Source organism: Leptidea sinapis, chromosome 24 (genome assembly GCF_905404315.1).
Source record: "Leptidea sinapis chromosome 24, ilLepSina1.1, whole genome shotgun sequence".
Classification (NCBI taxonomy): domain Eukaryota; kingdom Metazoa; phylum Arthropoda; class Insecta; order Lepidoptera; family Pieridae; genus Leptidea; species Leptidea sinapis.
The window spans coordinates 8,395,817-8,411,788 of NC_066288.1; the positions used below are offsets into that span (position 1 = coordinate 8,395,817).

The following is a 15,972-nucleotide window of genomic DNA, read 5'->3' on the forward strand; positions in this document are numbered from 1 at the left end:
TGTCGGCAAAATTAGTTGGGTAGTTATGGGGTGTAAGCGTTACAGCAAACAAACTCATTTTCGCATTTTGTTATATTAGTAAAGATAAGCCTTACGGCTTATTGTTTTTAAGGTAGTGATAATTATCTATCGATTTAATTTAAAAAATAATTAGTAAAACTCACCCGCAGATAGGAATATTTCCACAGTGAAGAATATAATAGCGTCAATGCCACTAAACTGTTGAAAGATTAGAAGAGCAAATCCGACTTTGAAAGGCTTTATGACCGCTGAAGAAAAGAACACTTCTCGAGTGAACAAACTCTTCGGTTCCCCTGCGACTTTTCTGAAACGTTTAAAGTGTTATTTAGTTCTGTACCTACGTTGACTATATTAATAAAAATTTCATTAACATTGAATACGAGGTATGGTAATAGGTTTGTTACAACATTGTTAAATTTAAGCAGTTTGAAAGTTTAAACAGTGAGTTAAAACTAATTTAGAATTAGAATCTAATATATAAAATTCTCGTGTCACGGTGTACGTAATTGAACTCCTCCGAAATGGCTCGACGGATTTTCGTGAATCTTAGCGTGCATATCGGCTAGGGTTAATGTTAAGGGTGGTCCACCCCAATTTTTTTATTTATTTTTTATTTTATATAATTATGATTCAGCATTAAAAAATACATACAACTTCAAATTTTCACCCATCTACGATCAACACTTACTTTTGTATCGCGATTTTAATATTATTCTAATCCATCCACAGACACGCAATAGAGTTGCAAGATGGCAATCGAATATAATGATTATTGTAGTACGATAAATTTTATGTATGATATATTTGGTAGGTCTGAGAATTGGTCGTCATCTATTTTTATATCCTAAAAATTTTAATTATTGATTTTTTTATTACTTTATATGGCAATACAACGTTTGCTGGGTCAGCTAGTAAAATAATAAAAAAGAGATTTAGAAATTAGTTTCCCAAAGAAGTGTCACTTCTGACATATGTACTTTGTATGCACGCATTTTATTTTTACTGTTTTAAAATAACAAAAGTAAACTTACTCTTCTGGATCATCTTTGACCGTAGCAATAGCGTGTTTGGATAAGTGGAGCCACTTGACAGCTGCGTTACTGTCCAAACCCTGGGCTTCCAGCCATACTGGTGATTCTGGTAAGGGTAACAGGATCACAAAGAGGGCAACTGGAAAGGAAAGTAAGAATTACTTAAATTTATATTCCATTAAAAATAAACTAAACAGAAATCTGAATAAAAAGGTATTAGAAATATTATTAGTAAGCAAGGAATAAGCCTTGCTGGGACTACTATTAATGTAATGCATACATTGCTGCCTGGTGTACGCAATGCAATGCAACGCTCCGGTAATTGTGAGACTTGTGCAGCAATGAAGTATAAAATAACAGGAATACACATATAATAATACTATAAAAATTCTCATTGTGAAAGAGAATCCCTATTTATTTTTTTACAACAAACAACAGTTCAGTTGCAAAAAGATGATGTGATGGTTATTATAGTACGTTGAATTGTCATATTTCATTATGTTGTGGAAGAGTAAACGGATATTTATGTTTTGAAAAGAATGAAATCAATTGTGGAGATTATTTTCGTTCCAACAATTATAGCGTATCTTGTTGAGTTAAAAATGCTCTCAAGGCTAGAACTAAATTTATTATCACTATTATGTATCTTTGTAAGGTGAGGTCTTGACATAAATATAAAAAAAAAAACCATTAAGATATTGCTACAAATAGACCTACAATCAGTCGAAGGGAAATGTCGAATGATTGAGTTAAAAAATTACTTTAATTTTGTTTTCTTGCCTAGGAGGACATTTGAGCGTACGGGCACAGGTACGGGTCAACAGGTTGTAAGTCATCATTTCACCATAGTCTAAAAAAGATCATACCTCGATGACATGAGTATTTAAGGTACTTGCTTATTTTGAAGTTACCCATAACGTATCATTCCACAGTTTGGCTGTACTTTGGTTGAAATCCGTACTGTGGAGGAACACCACACAGTGATGATTATATGGGTTTGTGGCTTATCTTGCGATGGCGTAATTTGGCAGCTATCAAGTCAAACAGTTCTTCAAACTACCCTCGTTATTAATAATTAAGAATGTAGTTCCCAGGAGCTGCTTAACCTGACTCCTGCTGCTGAATTGCAGGTTGACCTTCGCACGACACGCCACATATTATTACATCCCAACCATCTGAATGTCTGGAATCATCTACAGTGCGGGTTTCAAGCAACTTTCTTCAAACTATGGTATGAGTTTACTAATGCGGTTTTTCAGGACAAAACGACATGGGCACTTTAAAAAAAGCGTACACTTTTCTGAAAGGACGGCAGCGCTCCTGTGATTCCTCTGGCGTTGCAAGAAAATATGAGTGGCGGCGGTCATCAGTCGGCATACCATCAGGTAACAAACACTTAATGAAACAATGTCTCTACGCCACGCCAAGAAAGGTTGCTATTACTTAATTTTGCCCATAAGGCTTAGTACTGACGACCTTTAAATAAGAGTCATGTATCTTACCGCAAAACACAGCTGAAAAAAACGCTAAGTATCTCCAGTACAGCCAACTTCCCGACGTATATGAGATAAGGATTCCAAAAGACATTGAAAGTGTCGGTAGTGATCCTAGTCGACCGCGAATTTCAGGATCGCAGCATTCGCTCACCTGAAATAAAAATTATATAAAATTTGTTAACGTTGTTATAAAATTGGACACTGTCTATATTACTAGAATTAAAGTCTTTTTTCTATCTTCATTTTCTTTCTTCATTTTCTTTCGCCAATCTTCTTAAATATCGTATGTGGTCCGTTAAAGTTGGGATGAATTCCTTTACAGTTAAAAAAAGTCCACGTTCAGCGGGGAGCGGGAAGCCGAGGTGTTGTTGCTTCATTTGTCTTTGGCGATAAGCGGTCCAGTAGCGCACAGTAACTATGCCCTCCCCAGAATAGAAGAAGCAGCCCGAACGAGAATGCTCAGGGAGAGGTTATCCGACTCTGGCTGCGCTGGTATTCTCCTGGGGTAAAAACTTTTTGACGGCCGCTGTCAAATTGTCGTGGAGGGATAGGCCGGTTCTCGACACAAACCAAGCAGCGTGACTCACCCATACCGAAAAGCTCTTAGTCTCATTTTACGACACCTATTGACCTAGGATGTGTCCTTTCATTTACGCCCCAGGAAAGCACAGTGCAAGGATAAATCAAACAGCTGACATTTATTCTTATGACTTTATGATTAAACAATAATAAACATATCAATTTTATTAACTTACCATCATCTTATTCAAGATTATTTATACAATGAAATCAACTTGAAAACTTAACTAAAATAATCGACTCCATAACTTTAAAGAAAATTGAGGTAATGGCAATGGGGCGGTAGTTTTACGGATCCAAGCGTCTTTCTTATTTAGGGTTCGGGTGCACTAAAGCCGCTATATATAATTTTCAGACTATGCCTGATGAGTAGGAGAGCCCGAAAAGACAGGTAAGGATTGGCGCCAATTCCGAAGCAAATGTCCGTAGCACTATCGGTCGAATGCCAGCGTCGATTTATGAATGTGCAAGGTGAAAAGCGCCTAAAGCACGGTGCGATGCCGAAATTTTACCTCCGGCATCTATGAGTGGTCATTCTCGAGTCGAGCTGGACGCGAAAAGGGAGCCCAGGAGATCAGCTTTCTCTTTCGCGTCATGGGCCAACGAGTCATCCCCCTCTGTGGCCTCAGTGGCGGCATGGTAGGCTGGCAGGAATTTCCTTGGTCAGATTTGGCGAGTGACGAAAACATTGAGACGCACTAGAAATAAGCCAACCATCGGGGTTCTACTTACCTACTTTGATAATATAAGATACATTGAGATTAGATGCGATTTAGTAAGCAAGTAATTAAATAATAATTAAAGGCTTTTTCAGGCTACTAGGTTGTGCTGTCTAATGAATAGTTAAGTATACATGTGGAGTATGATTTGAATACATAGGAATGGGTATACACAAGTAATTACTGCATTTTTAATGATTTTCATTGTTCTCATATGGCATTCTTCACGTTGATATTACTTGACATTCATTGTTTGTTTTATTATCTAGTTCTTGTACCAATATTTACCACTTATATCATGTGCGAACATTAAAAAAAAACAAAATGGCGGCGGGTATACATACCGTCAAGGGAAACTACAGGTTATTTTCGCCTTAAAATTTATTACGGTGCTTATTACCTTTTCACACCCAAATGGGAGAATTATTTTAAAAGAATACTCCTTGAAACAAGATATTAAAAAATGATATCTATAGATATCGCCTATATTATTATATATATTATATTCCTTATTATTACTTTCCTTAAAAAAATTATCTCAGTTAAAATTTTCCATTCACAAAATAGTAATAATAAACATCAAACAAGAGACATGAGTTAGTAAATACATGGTATGAAATGTTGTTATATTTTGTCGCGTTTTTTTTAAATCTAACTATAAGTATATTAAGCACAAAAACGGCGTTGGAAATTTTATTTCTTAGCACCAACAATAGGTACAGATCCCATACCATGGTTGGAAACATTTAAATTACATTAAAAATGAGGTTGAACTAGAACGTGCCAAGAATTGCCATTTTGAACAAATTGTTTTGAGCGGGTCGTCACTAGTCATATTATATCGTTGCCTTCATTAAAAAACCAATAACCGTACTAAATATCTTAACGAAATTTTTCTATTTAGGGTAAAATGTCAAATATTACCAATAATTTGTCAATAAGTCTTTCATAATCACTTATCTAGTTTTAAACAATACGTGACATTTCCTTAGCAATTATTGCGTCGATTAGTATTATTATCGTGAATATAACTGTGAAATAAAGTAAACAATATAATAAAATATTAGCCTCAATTAATAATTACTAGTTATGTCATGGATCAATATTATTATACTACTATCAGGTATTATAAGAAAGAATTAAAGCAACATGCTCTAAAAATATTAACATTAATTACGACAAAATATTAAAATTATGTCGTTTATAAAGGGTTTCTGATGATTTATTTTTCAAATATGCACCTTTGCATTGCTGGTGTTTCTTGTTTGAACAAAATAAGTTTATTTTTTTTTAAATTCTTATCTAAGGAAGAACAAATCTGAAAAACAGTAATTTTTAGTAAATTTTTTATATTTATTTTATGATATTAAATAATTACCCATCTTACTTATTATAATTCATAAAAATCATATTATTGAAGTGAACTCTTTAGAATCATTATGATTTGAAAATCGATGAAACGAAAAAGCGAGACGATAGAGACACAAACAGGTAAATGTATATGATTCAGCCGGCCGGAGAATGAGACAGATACATATAAATTCATAAGATTTAACGTGGGAGAAAATGAGATAAGAAACATTACACAGTGTTTTGGTACCAGGCGATCATAGTTGAAGAAGAGATTGTCTTATGATTGACGCAAGTATACCTTAATATATTCTGACGTCATGCGCACGACGTATTACTTACATCGACGCCACGAGAACATAAATATGGTAGTGGTGATAGTAATGTCATCCTAGCAACATGTACCAAGAGTTTATATGCAGTTAAGAGGTTCATGCACAAATTATTATATACAAATGCTGACCCGTTGTGGTTGTTGTTCGTGGCTCTCTTTGTGCTCTACTTCGTACATCCTCCACTCGTGTTTACCAATGCAAACTCCCACAGTTTGCTTGGGCCTCAGCGTCTTACATGTATTAATACGTGTTTGTGCGCGCGTGCATAGTACAACTTACTGTAATTATTATCCATTTGCAGAGATATTTCTCCATTTTATAGTAAAATTATTCATCATTTTTAAAGGTTTTACTTCCACCACGTGTGAATTGTACACATGTTTTTTTTCTATTAGTTTGTATAGTATCTAGGAGTTATACTCACGTAAACTTGTGCTGGGGCCAGAACAAACCCAACGCATAGTCCAGTGATAATCCTGCCTAACAGGATTATGGGGAAGTTGGGTGCGAACCCGAGAACCAGCCAGCCAGCGGTCCAGAGAGGTGCTGTCAGCTGCAATGTGCGCTTCCTTCCAGCTCGCTGCATCAAGGGGCCAGAGCAGAGGCTGCCCACGAACGCCCCCAGCGGAGGTATAGCACCTAATAATATGTAAATATATATAATATAATTCCAGATACTATCACATCTACTTTCTGACAGGGTACAATCACTACCACTAATTTTATCTCCGGGATTCGTATTAAAAATTGCTCTGGTCTGAAAGAAGATGTCGTGACAAGGATTGAGAAGGGAATGCTAAATGGTTCTTTACTTAGAGCAAATGGGTGAAGAAAGAATGATGAATCAAATATATAAAGGCAAGTGTGTCGCAATAAAGTCGGTCACGGGTACCTCTTAGGACATTTGTCGACCAAATTGGTAATTTTGAAAAAAAGGAAAGTTCGAAGCACTCGGAATCGGCGAGCATATATGAAAATAGTAATGAATGAAGCGCGTGAGGTGCGTTTTTTTTTCTTTACCTACACCAAAGGCATCAGTGTGTGTGTGTGATTCGTATTAACACGCAATTTCTTAAATGTACTGATATGTATAAATTGTTTTAACCAGGCGTTTGATGTCATGAGGTAGTTAATGGCAGATATATCAATAAACTATCATCCCATAAGACAACAGTCAAAAAGGACGATTTTTTGCTGCAGTAAGAACTACTGCAGCAAAGCATCCTGTACAATCACACACAGTACACCAAGTTCCTGTTCTATCTCACAACGGGATTCAATTTTCCAGAAAGTTGAAAACCATCTTCACGGCTGGAATAAAATCACTCAGCTATAACTAGTTTTATAGGTAAATCTGCTTGTGAGTTTGACTTACATTATGTTACATTCCATACATAATGTCATCAATAGACCTTTCAAACGAATAAAAAAAATCAGTGAACACGCACTTTGTTTTATTTAAATTTAATCCGTCTTTCACATAAGTTTAGACTTTAGAAGGTTGGGCAAACATAGATAGCTAAATATATGTTGACCCCAATATGTCTAAAACTAGAGTAAGTCGAGTAGGTAAGTCCTTTGTTGGACGCTGTATCTGCTTTAACAACATGATCACAGTAAATATATAAAATAAACAGGGGTATGCATTGGTTTTCTATCAAGGTAGGCACTCTAGATCTAACTAGTCGTAGTTGAGCCTGGAGATTGCTTACCGTAGGTATGTAGGAAATTTATAAGTGGGGGTTCAATAGAAGTATAGTTATAAAATAACGGTACCTAATTAATTTAAATTACCATTAAGATTATTTTTATTTAGGTTCATAACAAGGTAGGCACTGCCTAATTGCCTATATGATATGCACGCCCACGTGCAAATAAAGGTGTTACGGAATTCAAAGGAATAATTATTAAGACATTATTAAGTGGTAAATGTTACTTATATTCATATATATATTCATACTACAGATTAGGAATGGTGTGACCGCCCTCAGGCTTCAGTTTCTTAACGTCCAATAAGTTATTTACATCCTAATTTGAAGTTTAAGAATACACACGTTTATATTTTAGTACCTAAATCAATGACGTTCTATACATACCCTAAATTAATTAATAATTGCTCCATCGTAATATTAAAATGAAAATATGAATACATAATGGACTGAAAGCAGATATTATTAATAACTAATTTTTGTCCAGTGGGATTCTCCTTTGCACAAGCCGGCAAGATTATGGGTACCACAACGACGCCTATTTCTGCCGTGAAGCAGTAATGTGTAAGCATACTGTATTTCGGTCTGAAGGGCGACATTACTGGGCAAATAAGACTTAAGTTAGCATCTTATGTCTCAAGGTGACGAGCGCAATTGCAGAGCCCAAAATTTTTTTTTTTTCAAAATTTTTGGGTTTTTCAAGAATCCAGAGCGGCATTCCATCGTAGGTAGGGCGTATCAATTACTATCAGCTGAACGTCCTGCACGTTTCGTCCTTTATTTTCATAAAAAAAAAATAAAAAATAAACAAACTCTTTATTCCTAAATATTCTTTTTTCCTCATACATCAGCAACAAATTAAGGAGAAATAAACCTTATTCAAAACTTTTATAACTTAAAGGTTTTACTAATTAAAAAAACAAAGTCCATTGAAATTCTTTACAAGTATTTATCTTCAAGTTTATAATAAATAATTAAATACTATAACTCACTTTTTTAACGTATATACTTAATTGTACTCGTAGTTTCGTGTTTTTTTTGTTAACAGCATTGGTCATATCGTTAACTAATTAAAATATTCACTAATACAATTGTCGTTCCGATAATTGGGTGTTAAGTTTTTTGTCTAATATCTTTTTGTATAATGGAGGTGCTTAATATGCATAGAGTAGGTAATTAATATTTAAAACGTCACGTCAATAATTTTGAGTTTTAAGGCTGCAACCAATTCAATTGGTTTCGTATAGAATATTTGCTTAACATAGTCCCTCAAAAAGTAATCAAGCAATGTTAATTAACATGATGATACAAATAAAGAAAACAAAATTTTATGAACGATGCGGGAGTCGAACCCATGACCTCTATCGTTCCGTACGAGTGCTCTGCCAACTGATCTAACCGTTCGAGTGACGTATCGTCGTAAAATCTGGTATGCTTTGTTCAACTCTCAGGTTATGGCTTCATCTACAGGATCTACTTTACAGTTGATAACCTGTTCAACCCCAATATTTGCTTATTAGGAAATTGACTTGAGATGTCGCTCTTGTAAAGCGCTTACACAACCTAAGAGTTGAACAAAGGATACAAGATTTTATGACGATACCTCACTCGAACGGTTAGCTCAGTTGGCAGAGCACTCGCACGGAGCGCGAGAGGTCGTGGGTTCGAGTATTAATCCTAGAAGTGAGGGTTATCACTTTTAAAACATAACAAATTGTTAACATGATTGGGTTGGACTTTACAGCTGAATTTCGTGAAAAAAAAATTGGTTTACAACATAGATATTCATTATTTCTGTATGTGACTTGTGGCACCGTCTTGTTGAAATCACATGTTATTGATATTCATAACATTGAATACAGGAATAAGTTGCGTTTTTAACATTTCTCGATAGCGTAACCATTAACTTAACCCATTCCAGACCAAATAGCGCACCATTCAGTGAGACCTTTAGCATGTAATAGTTTCTCAACAATGGCTCTTGGATTGTCAGAAGCCCAAATGCGGCAATTTTGCTTGTTGAAGAATTGGGCTTCGTCAGAAAAAAGATAGTTTCAGAATAACCAATGGTTTGTTCTTGAATGAATTGAGCGAATGTAGGACGATGTGAATGCTCAGGTAGCTTCAATAATTGCATTAGTTACACTTTGTATGGAAAGCCAAATTATTACGCAGAATTCGCCTTGTACTTGTTGTGGATAACCTCAAATATTGAGAACGTCGAAGAAGAGACATTGAAATTCGAATCTTCTTCGACACTGTGGCTTACTGCGATATTTTCACTTGAACGACCCGGTTAAACATGTTATGGTATTGCCACGTTAAGGTCCGAAACTGTCCACTCAAATTTATTCGCCAAATTAATACTAGCGGTCTCAGAAGGACGACTAAATTGACCGAAAATATGCTGAATTTTACGAAATGTAACTTTTACAGAAACACCATTTTCATTATTTTAATGATATTTCCGAATGAATGTCAAAACTAAAGGTGGTTTCGATATGAACATATTGATTACCAAAGTTCCTAACAGTTTGTTTTTTTTTAAGCGATATCTCGAGAGTTGAACAAACATACCAACATTTACAGATCATGCGGCATGCGGACTTAGGTTGGCTTAGTTAAAAAAGAGCGCTAGGACATAGCCCGTGAGGCGCAGGTTCGAGTCTCGCATCATCCATGAATTTTGGTACAAATTTGTAGCACAAAGTTCTTGTTGAAATACTCAATATATTTAGCGTGCTGGCAATAACCACCCATAAAATATTGCAAACTTTATTATTAGACACTATTCACATTACATTTTGTATGATGTTTACGAAGCATACAGAGACCTTACTATTACTCCATTAAATGATACTTTGCAAAGAGAAGCTATGTCAATGTATGGATTTCATGTGGCTGTTCAACACTGTGTAGAAAAGCAAATAGAGTTTAAGAGAAAATTACAATAATTTAATAGCAGTTATTTAAGCACTGCTAGACATGTATTGAAGTGATATAATTGGTTTCGCTAAAAGTAAAAATTTCAGAAAAAGTCCAATAAATGAGATGATCCGTTTCTGCGTTACTTCTATGGGACCTGTAGCCACACGCATAGATACGGACGCGGTCCTCAAAATTTACACGGAGCCAGAGAGTAGACAGGTCTCCGACTCTGGAAGAGCCCGTACCCTCCTGGGGTGAAATCTCTTCATATTCTGGCGGAGGGGTGGGGGATGGGCTTCATTCCTCGATACTAACCTAAGCGAAATATAGTGGCACTAGGCCGCTACTTCACACCGATATTCTGTGCGAGGGTGGTAATTAACCCGGACAAGTCTGGCCCGATTGTGCTGACATCATAAGATGGCAGCTTGACTCTCCCACTTCTAAAAAGCCCTTAGTGGCCTGTGCAAACATTACTGCTTCAAGGCAGATGAAGACGACGTTGTGGAACCCACTAAGTCAGCATCCTACGCAAGGAAGCCTCCCGCTGGTAAATTGAATAAGAAGATGCAGAGATCAGGGAGAACCGACATCTCTACACAACGCTTCACATGTCTTACCTATCCATGATTTCTGTTCACTGTTCTGTATGAGACTCGAATCGTTGGCTGCTATTGAGGGTAAGGCTGATGCTGAGTAGCCCCGTACAAGACCAATGATGAGGAACGCCAGCGATGCACCGATCGTCAGCCATAGCTGCAACAATAAATTTAAGAATTATTGTTTAATTTTTGTTTATTAGAAAAAAATATTTTTATTTAGTTTTAGTCTCATTATTAAAACGTTCAAAGAAATCTAATGTAGGAGTGGAGTAGAGCTTTAATTTAATTGAAAACTTTATTGGCCAATTAAATACGTAATAACCATCACAAAGGGGATGTGTATCAAGAATACCGGCTGCATTTCCACGTTGGATAACTAGACTGATCCGTTGATAGAAATAGCTACCAGCGATTGAGTTTAAAGTAACCCGACTAGACGAGTAGATGGTATTTTGTACTCCGGGCTACTGGAGATTTACCTACATATTTGGCGATAAATATTTAAGTACATATTTTGAATTAATAAGTTTAGCAGGAAAACTGGTTATTAGATTTAAAAATTAATCTGAGACTTGCGATAAGTCCAAAATACTAAAACATTATGCACTCTTCAAAACTCTTTCTTGTGACAGTTTGAGGACAAAAAGATTTATCGAGTTGCTCCTCTATTTTCTTTTAACCGATAAAATGCATTTGTAACAGAAATGTTTAAGTTTAAAAAAAGTCTTCAAGTTTTTTAGTATTTTATTATTATTTTTCCATATTTTGCAACGAGCTGCGAGGTTTTATATAAATTTAAAAGACTTCGTCAACTTCTCATACATTCTATCAATCTGATTAATCGGTAAGGAACAAATGTAAAATAAAACGAACTCATTTTTACCTCCCCTATTTTAAATATTATTCCAAAATTAAATAACATGATGACTAATGTATAGATAAAATCAACAATTATCGTCATTGGTTTAACCCGGTAAGGAAAACCCATTTAAATAACTTCCTTTCAGGTAATTAAAGGCAGTGTTAAATATATCATTCAATTAAAAATGTTTATATCAAATAAAATAAAATTACAAAAGAAAAAGTAAATATGGTGATTGCTATCTGACAAATCACCATTTAAAAAGGATGCCTGATGTTTTTAATTTTAGTTAATTTAATTTAAAGGACCCCTCCAATCGAAATTACTTTTTTTTAACTATAAGTAAATGCTTTAAATGCATGCTAAAATGAATATACAATTATAACTTGCCTCATTTTTTATGGAAAGAGAGGACAAACGAGCGTACGGGTCACCTGGTGTTAAGTGATCACCGCCGCCCACATTCTCTTGCAACACAAGAGGAATTAACACAGAAGTGTTGCCGGCCTTTAAGGAAGGTTTAGTTACACGCTTTTTTTGAAGGTACCCATGTCGTATCGTCCCGGAAATACCGCATAAGGAAACGCATTCCATAGCTTTGTAGTACTTAAAAGAAAGTTCCTTGTAAACTAGAACGTGGGAATTAAATCCTAACTTGTGGCGTGTCGTGTGAAGGTGAAATTCGGAGGCAGGAATCAGGCAAAACAGCTCTTTTTGAACACTCCCCGGGATAAATGCGGTCGAAGACGCACAATAAAGCGACGTCTCCTGGGTCTCCAACAATTCGAGTTGCTCTGCATTGCACGCGGTCAAATGGATCGAGCTGATACTGGGGTGCGCCGGACCAGAGATGACAGCAATACTACATATGAGGCTGGACCTGCGCTTTGTAGAGTGCTAGAATGTGAGCTTGAAGTATTGCCGTGCTCTATTGATGACGCCCACATTCTTCGAAGCGAATTTAGCTTTGCCCTCCAGATGGCCACGGAATTGGCAATCACTCGAGATTTCGAGACCCAGTATTCCGATACTAGGCGAGGCCTTAAGGGAGGTGTTGTCGAAGACCGTTGATACGACAAATGCGGTTTTTTTAGTGGTAAACGCAAACTTCTAAGTCTTCTGAGTATTTTGACGACACATATAGCCTAGTGGTTAGTGACCTTACCTACTGAGCTAGAAGTCCCGGGTTCGAATCCCGGTAGGTGCAAATAATTATATGATGAATATGGATGTTTCATTCTAAACATCCATTTATATGTATTTATGTGTGTGAAGGTAAGTTTAAAGTATTAAATATTATATTGTTGTCATGTTACACTTAGTTTGGGGCAAGATAATTTGTGTAAAAGTGTGTCAATTTTACATTTTATTTTAATTTTAATTTACAATATTTTGTATAATACAAGTAAGTACTCACGAGTGAAAGAATAATAGTAAAAAAGCAAGAAATCTAGAAAATAAAATTTAATGATAATATTATTAAATATTGGAAGTAGAGATTCATATAATTCCAACAGGCTAGAGAATTGTGTCACATGATTTAGTAAAAATTCACAGTGAACACTTCAACCTAAATCTGAGTCTGAGCTGATTGAAAGATTGGTATTCTAACAATACGGAGACGGGAACCAAATCATGATTCGCTATTCTGTAAATTTTAGCTAATCTACAACGATATATAAATGTAACATATCGTGATATCCAAGTTAAGTCAACAGTTCATACTAGTTTATTTAGCTGTCTTTGCTACCTGTGTGTAAATAATAACATTTTGAATCATATTTTTTTCCACTCCGATGAAAAGCTGTCTTTTAGTCCCTGGTACGAGAGAGAAAAGTGGCCGAATCTCTCCCGGCAAGACGACTTTTGTCCCTCGTGCCAAGGACTAAAACCGAGCTTTTCATCCAGGTGGGAAAAAAATGTATACGCACCACGTGAGATAAGTAGGACTTTGCCACCCAATAATCCGCGGGTGAGAATGACCTACTTTTCTCCCGAGGTGCGTAATATATTATTGCTTGATTGTTGACAGTTACCACTATTTTGAACAATGCTGAATGCACGCACACAAAAACAAAGTGACATACAAATCGCGAGTGTAAGACGTTGCTTGTCACGCAAACTAAATAAACCTATTTTCATCAGTTACACAACTGAGACAGAAAGAGGCTCTATAATTTATCTAAGATTTATTGTAATATTTGGGAAATAAACATAATTATTATTTAAAAAAAATGAATATGTTGGCAATTGAGAAACTACTACCTAGAGACATAATGCGATAGCGATATAATATGTGTACCTACTATATTTCTGAACTTTGGCTGTCGGTCTAAATCTGTTTTTTTTTGTTTATTATAGTGCGTTTCATCAAATAGTTCCTATGCCGTCATGTTGGCAGCAATGGAAATAAGTGATGTCACTTTACCTTTTTTGCGATTTCCCCAAATTCAGGGAGATTAAAAAATTAATATGATGAGTCGTCCCTATTAACTGCTAGCAGTCAATATTTCAGTCCTCTTTATTGTTAAAGGCGTGGGAATAACTTTTAATATCATTAATATTATCTTTCATTTAATAAAAAAATTATGTTTAGAATAAAAATAAAAATGTTACAGGTTCAATGAGAACAAAACACGATTTTAATCTAAAAATGTTTATTTTCATAATTTTTTACAATAATTATGTTCATCTACAACTGACATATTATTATCCTCAGCATCGCTGTCATCATGAATCTTTCCGTTTCACTATCTATTACTGGGCCGTCGCCGTAGTATTGGTCTTCTATTTTTATGACGTGCTCGCATTCTTTGTTCCATTCCTCTGCAGTAATAGTTGCAAATGCTTCCTCAGTAATTTGCACTATTTTATTAGCTTCTTGGCCACGTTTTTTTCAGTAACTCGTCTTTTTAACACACTCCATATAAGCTCAATTGGATTTAAATCACAATGATAAGGCGGAAGTCTTAATACTTTATGGCCATTCTCTTCTAACATTACATCTGCTTCATATACAGGTAGTTGTTTATGTTCTTTAATTATTTCATACAGCTGCGCTTTCAACATCGTCATCATCGAAAGTCCTTTACTTGTGATCCAGGACTGCATTTCGGACTTAGTGCTTGACATTGTTGGTGCCTTATCAACTTGAACAGTATGATAGGAGGCATTATCCATGACAAGAATTGATTGCGGAGGTAGATTTGGTATCAATTTTTCCCTAAGCCATTTATTAAAGTTAACTTTATTCATTTCATCATGATAATCAGCTGATTTTGATTGAGATCTAAAAATTAGCTGAGCATTGGGTACAAATCCCATGGCGCCACCTGCATGAATGATAATCCAACGTGGGCCTTTAGAATCAGAAGATAAAACACCTTCTTCAGTTTCGCTTTGCCAACATTTTCCAGCGCAATATGTGGCGTGCATGTATGTCTCGTCTAGATATACAACTGGCCGCTGGGTTTCAAGACGATTTTTTCTTAATTCTTCCAGGTAGCGATGACGCCAGGCAACAATGTCGTATTGTTCCATCAAAAACTTTCTCTTGGATTTGCATTTTTTGAAATAAAATCCCATACTTTTTATAATTCTCCACAAAGTGGTGCGGCTCCCTTTATAATCTATCTCGTTTCGCAATTCATGCAATAGTTTTGTTAATGTAGGCAATTCCTTTCTTACAGAATAAAATTCATGTATTTTATGCCTTATAGCGTACAGTTCAAAATCATCCAGTTCGTGGGTTTTTCGTCGTGGGTCACTTTTGCGAGGAGTAGTCACTTTAGTCGACGTTGAAGCTGCCACTTTACCTTCTTTAGTAATTTTCGTCACGGTCTTTTCAGATATTCCTAAAAGAAAATTCAATTTTATAAATTATAACAAGAGCACATTACTCCTATATTATTGCTTTCAATAGGTAGAAGATAGCTAGTTCTACTTTTGTAGTGCAACAATTATTATTTAGTTATTAACAAATGACAAATATTTCAGACCCTGACTATTGTCAGATTTTTGTACCTAGGTACTTTATTAAAAAGGTCAAGTGAATTAACACTAAAAATACTATAGGTAATTAGAATAAAATACAATAGGAATATTAGAATGTTAAGACACAATAATTTGAGTTTAGTCGTGGACCTGGTAATCAGGACCCCAATTCTCGAATTACCCGATAAGCATATCACATACGATATAATGTCCTGTCTCGTTTGCGCGCACGGAGAAACCTGCACACGCGATAGTGACAGGACGTCATATCACACACGATATTTATATCGGGTGGCGCGAGAATTGGGGCCCTGACACTGGCAACCCTATTTGACTTACCTGTAATG

General features: G+C 35.6%; 1 protein-coding gene and 1 pseudogene across 1 annotated transcript in view; both read right to left on the bottom strand.

Moving 5' to 3' along the window:
• Positions 1-15,972, bottom strand: part of LOC126971792 (facilitated trehalose transporter Tret1-like) — a 56,274-nt gene that overhangs the window by 13,566 nt on the left and 26,736 nt on the right. The window contains exons 2-5 of the mRNA XM_050818212.1: positions 5,956-6,170; positions 2,555-2,699; positions 1,053-1,191; positions 165-325 (exon numbers count right to left, since the gene is read on the bottom strand). Coding sequence (XP_050674169.1) covers positions 165-325; positions 1,053-1,191; positions 2,555-2,699; positions 5,956-6,117 — 607 coding nt within the window. The 5' untranslated portion in view covers positions 6,118-6,170. The remainder of the gene's footprint in view (positions 1-164; positions 326-1,052; positions 1,192-2,554; positions 2,700-5,955; positions 6,171-15,972) is intronic.
• Positions 14,325-14,887, bottom strand: LOC126971894 (uncharacterized; annotated as a pseudogene).